Below are 11,386 nucleotides of genomic sequence, written 5' to 3'. Positions count from 1 at the left end.
GCAGCTCGGCTAATCTCCAAACCGTTTCACTTCGGCCACTCACCGAACCTGTCTACATCGGTCACTCGCCGAGCCTGTCCACACCGGTCACTTACCGAACCGCTATACCTCAACAGCCCCAGTCAACTTAATGTTTTGCCTTTGGTTTAACGCAGTATACGCCCACTTCACACAAAAAGCAGCCTTCGGGTAAACACCCACTTCACGCTCTCAATTTAGTTTGTAAGACGACACAACATTGTACTTAGAGGCCTATTCTTACCAATGCTACATGACCGTACTCTAATAAAGTGTTGCAGGCTACATGCCTAGCCACCAAGCTCGAATACATAATATTGATATCAATATCGCAATACATTAAAAACGAGCCCATCAATTAGCAAAACACTTAAAACAGAGCAGTAATTAAGTATTTAAGAAAAAAAATTAAGTTTGGAGTGTGAAGTGGGCGTTACACCGAAGGTGCGAAGATTATAATAGATCCTGGTAGTATATGAAAAAAAGAAAAGTAGGCGTAATGTATACTGCGTTATTATAATGTCCTACTGAGCGGGCTTGTAAACTATTGTCTAGATACAATCGGCGTCATCGTATCTATATTTTTGTATCTGCGACACGACTTAAAAAAGAATTATTATTATAATTGTATCACAGTAGTCCTGTCTCTGGCATTGAGAAGAACCTTTAAATCGAATTAGGGGACCTTTACTTGGAGGGGGTTTGTAATATCTATGGTAGCCTACCACCAATGTTTTAACTAAATGAGTAATCCTCTATCTGACGGACTTTTAGTTGTTAATGAAGTCGAAGCCCATCTGCGTACATGCCGTTATTCACGGACATTTGGATATAATCATCAATTGCTCTTATGAGTGAGTAGCTCGCCGAGGATACCGGAAAATACTCCGATTACACGAGGTAGAATGTATGAGAGCAAGATAGCACTCTAGTCCAATTCTTTTGCAATCAGATCATGGCCGCGGAAGGCCATGATCTTACTAGGCGAAGACCGATGCCCTCTTGAGCGTGGATAGCTGAAAATAAGCTTGATGGACCACCAATAAAGCAATGAATGCTGCAGATGCTTTCTTTCGCGCATTAGGTGTTAAGTAAAACCATTGGACCTACCCTTCGTATCCTTTTCCGTGCTTAACACCTCCTTCGAAGAGCCAAGCAAAATATTTGAGTACAGAAGTCGGACTAGAAAAGGTGACTCAATTCCTCGATCAAGCAGCCAAAGAAGGCACGGCCATAACGAGCCATTGTCTGTCCATAAAAAGACCAAAATAATTACTGACAAAAGCAGTACGTTCGTTTACAGTTCACCTATATCGAAGCTTGCGAGAGATATTTTCCTACGGACAATTTGTGGTTAAAGGAGTTAGTGATACTCGCATCTCGAGCGAAAACAAAACAAAAAAAAAAAAAACTCGGCCTACTCCGTACATCAGCTCGAATACAGACTCATAATATTTGGGTGTGTCAGCTAGATCGATAATAATATGCAAAGTGTTTCTTATCTCCTGTACACTAGACAATGCGGTTTTTTAACAACTTGGCGACAGAGAAAACCACTACATTGTAGTTCAGTGTGAGAGAGTTATATCACTATTCTCGATCAAAGATGCCACTGCTATGGCGAGCGTGATCGATCCATACCGGTGCAATAATTATGGCCCCAGCATCTTCCACGGTCGTTGATCCAATGCGATTTCCTTGACCGTTGGTTGTATCTTTATCGATAGCAACTTGCATTGCAGGACAGTGGTCTTTTTCTAGTTGCGAACCCGCAGTTAAGTGCCCTTTTTTGCAAAAAGTTCTTTTTCCAGTCACGTGCGTGACAGAATATACACGCAAATTTACGTAAGTTGAAACAGGGTCTTAGGAATATGATCTCAATTCACTGAAACGGGGTAGGCTAGCTGCTTCCTTCTCTACTTGGCTATGGGGGGGAATTCCTCTTCGAAAGATCGGTTGCTGTCCTTAGATTTGGCCGCCTTTCCTCTCCGAGATCGATTCGAGATTCTAGGATTGCCCGCCCTTGCTCTGCCTTTTAAAGCCTGTATGCTTCTTTTTAAGATTGGCGCTTTTCTTGCCTTCGATGAGAGCTTCACAGCTGTTGCTAGTAAGAGCTTGATTGTACGCTCCCGTGCACGGCCGTTCTACACAGACTTCCATGATTCGTTTGACTGCAGCTTGATGCTCTTCAAGCAATTTGTCCTTTTCATGGCGGCTGGACGCTGTGGCAATTGCACGGCCTATGCTCAATATTTCATGTTCCAATTTTTTTAATTTTTCATCTGTTGGAGTAGGACCAAGTGCCAATGACTTCAGAGAGAATCACTACGGCCGTCAGGATCAGTATCAGATGATGATGGCGTATGAGGGGGGGTAGACACATCACTTTCGTCTTTAGTCGTATCGTTGACTGTTCTTGAACTTTCGGCCTCATTCTCTGGTGATTTAAGGCTCAAGACCTCAGGCATTGAAGGGACGTTTACCGAAATCGACGAGGTAGCATTGTTTGTTGAATTAGAATCAATATGATCCATCAGTCCTTGAATTATTGTCCTTGATTGGTTATCGATGTCGAGTGCTTCTTCATCAATCAGTTTGTTCCAAAGCGGCTTCGCGTAGTCCCATATTGAACTTTTAGGGTATGTCTCGTACAGCAGACTCAGCACTGTAGGATCCCAAGGATTTGGTCGTGTCTGATTCTCGGTCTCTTTTGCAATTTGCTTCCGAGTCTTGCTCTTTACATCATTATAGGGGGCCAAGATCTTTTCAACTTGTTCCTCTCCTACGTCCGCTCCAATTCCTGCTTTTGAAAAGGCTCTTTAAACTGTGCGCTTCGTCAACCCTTTCCTGGCCTCAATGAAAGCCTTGATCCACGCGAACTTTGACTCTAAAAAGTCATAGAATGAATTTTCGATCAGAAAAGCATTATACTTCTTCTTTAATGGGCCAAAATACCCGACATCAAGGCGATCTGTGGTATTTTTGGGAAGATAGATCAGCTCAATGTTGTTCTTCGTGGCATAATCAACAATGGCCGCATCGTAATGAGAACTATAATTGTCCAGTATAACGTAACGTGGGTATCTGTTATCGTATATCTTACTCCCATTCCTCTTAGGGTAGTTGTCGTTGAAGTGCTTGAGCCATTTGAGGAAATGTTCGCCATTAATGCTACCTGATTCGGTCGTATCAAATTCCCAATCTTTACCGAATTGCACTCTTTTGAGGAAATCCCTTTTCCTCAGCGCATTAATCTGGTTGCTTATTTCGTTAGCTTTCCCTTTAAAAATTATAAAAGGTGGTAGCTTCTCCCCAGAGGCAAAAATAGTTTCAACCACAGTAAGTTTTTCACCTTTCTTCCTGGCTGGCATTCTTGCTCCAAACTCGTCCATAAGTACAATCGTTCCGTGTTTTTTGACTCCAAGCTGGAAGCCCGTTTCGTCCATATTTGCAATGTTTTGTAACGGTACGCCTTCTAGATTTTTGTTAATGAATTCTATCCATTTCCTTACGCTGGCTTTATGGACGTTCAGCTTCTCTGGTAGAACATCTTCGGCCATTGCTCTAGGAATTCCACCTCGTAGAGCAAAGCCGTCGAACCAATCATCTGTTGGAGGTCGGTAATAATCCTCGTCTCCGATGTCATTAGCATTCAGTCTGCGAACCGCACTAGCAAGACCTTTCACTGTATTTGAAGTGATATTGTAGCCCAGTAAACCAGTTAATGTGAGGAGTGAGTCTTTAGTGCTTTCTCTGCTGCTCTAGGTATATACATAGCACCATCATGTGAAGCTATTCGGCTACGGCGCAATGGATGAGCAAGACGACCTCTAACAGTTGATTCAGGAATCCCGTACAAACCTGCAAAAGCAGCTACACTTGCCGTGCCATTTTTCTGTCGAGCCTCTTTGATATCTGCAATGCATTCATCCAGATACTCCTGGTTCTCCCTTGTTACAGCCCGCCTTCGTTTCTTTTCAGACAAAGAATAATAACCTAATTCGTGGCCGCTTTTCAGTTTCTTTGGAGAAGGCTCCGGAGGTAAGACAGCACCGGGAGCGTGATAGCGGATTTGTTTGCCCATTACTGATAATACTTGTATAAGGAAGAAGGTTCTCCACGTTCCTGAAAGGCTTAAGGTAGTTTACATCTGCAATGTCTTATAAATTAGTGTGTAGTTATGCCTACGAAACAAAATTCAGCATACGAGACACTAACGGTATAGAATCTACTGCGGCGAAGAGCTTACGTCTCTCGCAAGTTGGGGCGGGAAACGGTGAGACATGACTGGTAAGTAAGCACCACTGGAATATGTTGTTCAGAAACTTTCGTCTCTTCATTTTTTTGTATATTATCTGGGTCAATTATACTTATAATCAGACATTACTATCATTACAACCTTCCCATATAATACCCTGAGGTGAAGGTCAGTAATACCGGTTGCGATCGCACGGAGCCGGAATGCGATTGGTGAATAGTGCTTTGCAGCGGCGATTGAATTTCCTCGGGAAGGGTCTCAAATTTCAATTACCCCTTCTTGGATTTAATTCGGTTGGTGAACCTGTGGAATGTAGCAGCTTGGATTCGATCTCCTAGCCAGTCGTGAAAGGTAGAGGATACTACCACCTTGACTAAAGTACTGTAGCAGAAGACCCCTCTTCAATGCCTTTGGATGAAGAAGAAGGAGAAGTTGATATATAGGTTGCAGACGAAAAGAAAAAGAAAAGACGCCCCTGGCTTCTCCGTCGATGATAAGATATAGTATATTTTGGATTGTATTTTGAATATAACTTTGTTATTGTATTACAGAAAAAAAACGCATATTTGTATAATAACAATCTTGATTAACGTCGGTTGCCTAGGGCGAAGGAGGACTAACTGAAGAACACGAGGATTCTATATAATATGAGCAGAAGCGTATGCCTCACTCGGCGAGATAAACCAAGGCAGAAAGCTGGAGTTCGATGGTTGGCTTAAAAGGATTAACCTTCCGTGCATTTCAAACTAACCCCAGTCAGTCAGGTATTAATTCAGCTCAATTGCCCGAAACTCTGTTTTATCCCGGGTGGCTAGACAGCTTGTTGAACTGCGTGCTTCCTTATAAGCAATCAAGCCATAGAACTGTTACGACTCCTGAAGGATTCAACGTTTATATTTGCTTGATTGATTGGGAGGAGAGGAGGGAGGGATCGTTGCCTAGAGGAATTGGCACAGAAGAGCTCAAATACAGCAATGGAATTCTGCCATCGTAGGTAGCCGCAGCGATTACTGTGGATGACTTGCTCTACGCAACCACCCAAGATTAAACTTTACACTGGAAAGCTTGGCGACTTTTGAACAATAGGACAGAACGATTTACCTTTTACTGGTACGATTTAGATGATTGATTGTTATTGTCACACTCCAAAATTACTACCCCTACTGTTCATCATACAGCGTAAAAATAGCCATAAAATTCTAACACTTCATTACATCATGAGAAGAAGGGCGGGGTCTGGGGAGTTAACCTCTCAGCTACGGGGGTTTGGGGGCTGGCCCCCAATGGCAACACGATGCTGCTAGGTCTACTGCTGGTAGCACCTCGTTGGGCACTACTGTACCTTGGAGTACGCGTAACGAGGTGGTGGCTGTCGCGATTGGGAGGGTCGGTCCGGTGCGACGAGGATCTTCCTGCAGACAGTGGCATCCGACCCTTTTCTTTCTTGTACAACAGAGTGGATATTCGCTCGCCAGTACTGTATCATAAGATTAGAGATAAGAACCCCCCCAAAAGTATGTCTGAAGGGCAAGACCCGCACAACCCGCACCTGCGGGCTATCGTCGACATTGGGTCCAACGGCATCCGTTTCAGCATTTCCAGCACCGAGCCGGGCCAGGGGCGCATTATCCCGTGTCTTTTCCAGGACCGGGTGGCGATTTCTCTGTTTGACGCGCAGTACTCGTCGTACCCGGGCACGCCGGAGGGCAGCGGCGTGGGGCTTGGTAAGCCGCACCACCCAGCCGCCGCACACTTAGCGGCTGACGACAAGCAAGACATTCCCGGCCCGGTAATTGAAGACGTGTGCCGCGCCCTACTGCGGTTCCAGTCCATCTGTCACGATTTTGGCGTCCCCGAGGCCCACATCCACCTCATTGCCACTGAGGCAGTACGTGAGGCGCACAATTCGCCGCAGTTCCGCGCAGCCATCCGCGAGTGCACCGGGTGGGACACCAACATCCTGTCCAAAGAGGACGAGGCGCGTACCGGCGCATATGGCGTGGCGTCCTCCTTCTACGAGGTGCAGGGCCTGTTTGTCGACCTGGGGGGCGGGTCGCTCCAACTGTCGTGGATCACGTGCGCCGGCGGCGAGTTCGCCATGTCGCCATCCCCCGTGTCGCTGCCATACGGCGCGGCCGCGCTGACCCGTCGCCTCACGCGCGAGCCCGCGCCGGACGCGGTGCGGCGCGAGCTGCGTGCGGCGCTCAGCGCCGCACTGAGCCGCATCGACATCCCCGACTCGCTCGCCTTAGCTGCCAAAGAGTCGGGCGGATACAAGCTGTATGTCACGGGCGGCGGGTTTAGGGGACTCGGCCATCTCATTATTGCGCGCCATCTTGGCGGCCAGTACCCGCTACCGCTCATCAACGGCTTCTCGTGCCCGGCGTCCGAGCTGTCCCGGCTCGTGTCCGACATCGTCTCCGAGCGCGAGACGGTGACGAAGCGCCAGTTCCGCATCTCCGAGCGCCGCGCTCACCAGATCCCGTCGGTAGCGCTACTGGTGTCGGCGTTCCTCGAGTGTGACGTGCCGGTGCGTAAGGTGCTCTTCTCGCAGGCCGGCGTCCGCGAGGGCGCCATCTTCCACGACCTGCCGCCTGAGATGCGGCGCCAGGACCCACTCATTGTCGCGACGCGTCCCTACGCGCCGCTGCTGGCGGCACGCTACGCCGCAGTGCTGCGCCAGGCGCTGCCCGACGACGCGCCGCGCGTCATCCGTGACCGCATCGCGCCGGCGGTCGTCAATGTCGCGTTCGCGCACTCGTCGTACCCGAAGGACCTCCAACCGCGGGCGGCGCTCAACATTGCGTGTACTGGCATCATCTCGGGCTGCCACGGCCTGTCGCACGAGATCCGCGCGCTCGTAGGCCTGGCGCTATGCCAGCGGTGGGGCGGCGAGCTGCCTGACAATGCGTTCCGCGACCTGCTCATTGCCACAGTGCGGCCGCGGCGGCTTGCATGGTGGGCTATGTACTGTGGCCACCTTATGCACGTCATTGGCGGTATCTACCCGGGGGGCAATGTCCGTGACGACCTGCTTACGATTGCGGTATCGGACGTGACAGAGCGCGGGTTCCGCCTTACACTGCGCGCCAAAAAGGACGATTATAGAACGGAGGCGCCCTCGGTCAAGTCGCGCATCCGCAACCTCGAGAAGCGCCTCAAGAAGCTCTCCAAGGAGTTTGACGAAGCGCTCAAGGTCTCCGTCTCGGTAGAGTGGGTCTAACCCTCTCCTCGCAGCGGAGCAACGAGAGCTCGAGGGCTGGCCCTCGAATATACATTATACCCTGGATATTGGTGAAGCGGAGCTACGATACACACTACTACTAGCACTATACATAATACTAACTACCGTAATACTAAAGCTGCCTCATAATGGCCCAACTTCCGGTTCTACTAGTTCTACTGTACTACTGGTAGTCATGTACTTCTACCCCTAGTAGTCAATCTCCTTCTTGATAGGCAGTGGAAAAGTAGCAGGTAAAGTACAATATGAGCTAATGATAAATTTTCAAGGTGGCCTTTTGGAAATTGGCCATAACTTGTCAGATGCTAGCTGCTAATAGATCGTTCATATTGAAGTGGGTCAGTGAAGGCTAGGAGATCGAATCCAGCCTGCTACATGCCACAGAGTCATCCTCGAAATAAATCCACGCAGGGGTTCGCAGAATCTGAGACCCTTCCCGAAGAGATGCCATCGCCAATGCGAAACATCACCGGCTCACATTCCGGCACCGCAACTGGTATGTATTGATAATCATCTCAGCATGTTATATGGGAAGCTTTGATATTAACGTATGGTTATAAGTACACTGTAGACAGATGCTGATAGGGTAAAAAAATTAAGCCCAACTAGTGAGTAGTCCCAGAGAACATATATAGTTGCCTATAATAGGTTATGAACTGACCCAGGGGGACGAGTCCCCCCGGACCCCCTTATTGAAATAGTGAGCAGTAGTGATAACTATAGTGTAGTTCAATTGACCCAGGGGGACCCCCACCCCACTGAAGTGATGGATATTGAAAGTGATGAGAAGGACCCATGAAGTGATGGGTTATTATAAACTACAAGACTAAAAAGCCCTACTTGGCCTGGCGAGCAAAAAGCTCCTTATCGCAGCCCTCAGCAAGGCCGACGCTGAGGCCCTGGTCGACACGCGCGCGGGTGAGCGCCGCAATAACTGCGGCTCCAACGCCGCTACCGTCTTCGGCAGGCACAATCTTAATAGGGTAGTCAGCCGGGTTCTCATACTGCCAGTCAAAGATTTCCTTGAGCGCCTGAGCGCCCCGCTCCTTGAACCATGGGTACTTGTTGAACACGGACCCATCAGCACCGGCGTGGCATGCGGTGATATGTGCCTTCTTACACAGCGCCGCAACGCCGCATGCAGAGAGGCGCGCCGCACGGGTGCCAATGAGCTCAGCCAATCGCCGCACCAGCTTACGCTCAGGTTCCGTCGTCTTGAGTCCCAGACGGTTAAGGAAGAGCAGTTCGACTTCGGTCAAATTCTCCCATGGGTCCTCTTCGATCTCCGACAGGAAGGAAGAGTCGAGCGAGTACTCTTCGCGCAGCTTGGAAATGTCCTTCTGCTCAAAAATGTAGCCCTGCTCGTGAAGATCAACCAAGACTTTACGCAGGATCTCGCCCAAATAATACCCGGCAATCATCTTCTCAAACGCCTGCTGGTTAGGTCGCGGGCTTTCTTCATCAATGGCCACATCGTAAGGAGTTCGCGGTAGCACCTTGTGCTGCGAATCAAAAGCACCCCACTCACAGTTGATGGCGACCTGTGTCTCCGGGTCAATGTCCTTGGGCACCAAGCCCTCAAGCTTGGGGATATTCTTGATATACTCGTAGTAGGCAGCGTTGCAGCCTGTGCCAAAAATGCACCCCAGTTTAGTGTGTGGGTCCGTGTAGTTCGAAGCTACCAGAGTGCCGGTCGTATCGTTGATGAGAGCTGTCACGGTGATGGGCACATTGCGTTCTTTGAGGGCTGCAGTCAGCATGGGGTGGACATCATGGCCCTCGACACCGTCAATGTCAAATCCCTTGGTCCATCGCTGCAAAATGCCATGGCTGACGTGAGACTGGGTACATGGGTACGAAAAGGTGAAGCCAAGGTTCACATTCTCGAGCTTTTCGTCCGGGTGGTTCGACTTGAGGAACTTGTCGAGACACTCGGCAATGTACCCCCAAAGCTCGTCAGATTTGCCTGTTTTGATGTGTTTAGGCATATGGTACTTGGACTGGGTCACGTCGAACCCTCGGGCTCCATCCAGAGTGATTTCAGCAACCCGGAGGTTGGTTCCGCCCATGTCGAGTGCCAGATAGGAGCCCTTTTCGGTGCCCTTGGGCCAGTCGAGGACCCATGTTGGGTTCATGGGGATGTCGCCTCCCTCTTTGGAGAGGCCCTTTTCCAGCTCACTAACAAAATGGTCTGTAATGATCTTGAGCTGCTCGGTAGGCACGATGAACAGCTTTTCGAGGTGTTCGATCTGTGCCATGAGGTCTCGAGGCACATCGGCCATCGAGCCCTTTCGCGAAGGTGGCTTTCGGGGACCCAGGTTCACCATATTGTACCAAATTTATGAGTTTACGAGTTTAATAAATTAGAAGAGGCCCCGGAAGGTCAATTGAGTTGGCTAAACCAAACTAGATCTGATGGATGAGGCGGTCTTTTATGCTTTTGTGACTGAAATTTCACTTGTGCGGTGGTGTGTCACATCTGCACCATGCCAAAGGCGGCCCCGTTGTTACGCGCGAACCCTACCCTACCCTACCCAGTACGCTGCCCAACTGCCCCGAGTAAAAAGGGGAAGAAAATGACGGATGCGGATCTGCTACAGTAGCAACTCGTTGTATTACACAATGGCACAAATGTAGTAGATGACGGTTTGTTGTTGTTTGACAACGGCCGTACCTACTAAGAGTGGTTTTTTGTTGGAGGGAGGGGTTTGCGTAAAGCGGTCCCCTACCTTGCCGCTCTCGGTGCAGCACAGTGAGGAACCTGTCGATATGCACCGGATTAACCCTCAACCCGCTCATCTTATTGGGTATTCTTCCGATATGCAGTGCATGCATTCCGGGGTAATGTGCGACTACGGGTAATACTACGGGTACTTTACTAGTACAGGTAGTAATAATACAGGTAATCTCCGGAGTCTCCCTTATCGGCATCCCCCCCCCAAGCCATCCCCCCAACAGTGCTGAACAAATGCTACATACCACTGGACTGGTCTACCGTAAATGAGTTATCCGGAACTCGAGTCGGGCAACCATTTTGGTCCCCCCCCCCCTCATTGCACTGAGGAGTGTATTCGAGGGCCAGCCCTCGAGCTCCCGTAGCTGGGGGCCAGCCCCCAGACCCCCGTACCCTTGATATCTTGGATGACGGTAACAACTTTGTCGTTACACCTGCGTAACAATCTGTAACAAAACTACTGTAGTTGAAGAAATAGTATTGTACAGCCTATAATACAGTTCAAGTACCGGTAGTACAGTAGTGAGGGTAGGAGTGAGAAATCGAGTGCCTATTTCCGTAACAAGGCGTAACAAAATCTCGTTACAGTACACAGACTCCGTTGCCACTGTAAGCTCCCAATCTTACCAAATTTTGTTATGTATCACTGCAGCGTACAAACCCAGTTACAAAGTACAACTCTCAATCCTCAGCTAATTGCGTAGTCAAGTCTTGTTGGCTGATTTTTTTTTTATAGTGGATAAAATTCATTGAAACTCCCATTTTGCCCCGTCGCAAGGTGTAGCACTTCCAGTACAACCATAGCAGATTTTTGGTTTTGTTACCCGGCGACTCCCTACACGTTGCAACGCGTTACAAAATCTCGTTACGAATCGTCCTCATATCAAGAACAGCACACGTCGTGACTCCCGACCAATATTAAATTCCCTTTGCGGGGCATAACCAAAATTTCGTTACATTGTTACAACGTAGGAACCTCTGTAACGTTGTCTGTGGCTAACTCCCGTTGCAACCGCGACAATGTACCCAACCGTTCCTATGCTTACATGGCAGTCAGTCGCTACCGTGTATGGTTACTTGGTGAAAAATGGATAAGGGGCTGAAAATTATGTCCGCAACATAGTATCGTATA

At 48.8% G+C, this 11,386-nt stretch overlaps 2 protein-coding genes and 1 pseudogene across 3 annotated transcripts; 1 reads left to right on the top strand and 2 right to left on the bottom strand.

The window, feature by feature from the left end:
- Nucleotides 1–2,330: 2,330 nt before the first annotated feature.
- Nucleotides 2,331–4,102, bottom strand: TRVA0_066S00496 (annotated as a pseudogene). Its single transcript is given in 2 exon segments — nt 2,331–3,743; nt 3,743–4,102. Coding segments are annotated over 2 exon segments (1,773 nt in total).
- Nucleotides 4,103–5,792: 1,690 nt separating this feature from the next.
- On the top strand, nt 5,793–7,499 carry RTG2 (Rtg2p; the record flags this gene model as incomplete). The annotated part of the gene is made up of 1 exon (XM_076687633.1): nt 5,793–7,499. One exon carries the CDS (start codon nt 5,793–5,795, stop codon nt 7,497–7,499), a length of 1,707 nt encoding a protein of 568 aa, XP_076538151.1.
- Nucleotides 7,500–8,356: 857 nt separating this feature from the next.
- On the bottom strand, nt 8,357–9,847 carry HXK2 (hexokinase-2; the record flags this gene model as incomplete). Its single annotated transcript, XM_076687632.1, has 1 exon — nt 8,357–9,847. The coding sequence occupies one exon, from the start codon at nt 9,845–9,847 to the stop codon at nt 8,357–8,359; it is 1,491 nt and encodes a 496-aa protein (XP_076538150.1).
- Between the last annotated feature and the right edge of the window lie 1,539 nt (nt 9,848–11,386).

The sequence above is a fragment of the Trichomonascus vanleenenianus genome (assembly GCF_965637985.1).
Source record: "Trichomonascus vanleenenianus strain CLIB 3782 genome assembly, contig: TRVA0_066S, whole genome shotgun sequence".
NCBI lineage: Eukaryota > Fungi > Ascomycota > Dipodascomycetes > Dipodascales > Trichomonascaceae > Blastobotrys > Blastobotrys vanleenenianus.
Note: the sequence above shows the minus strand (reverse complement) of the source record. Positions and strands in the feature narration are given on the sequence as shown.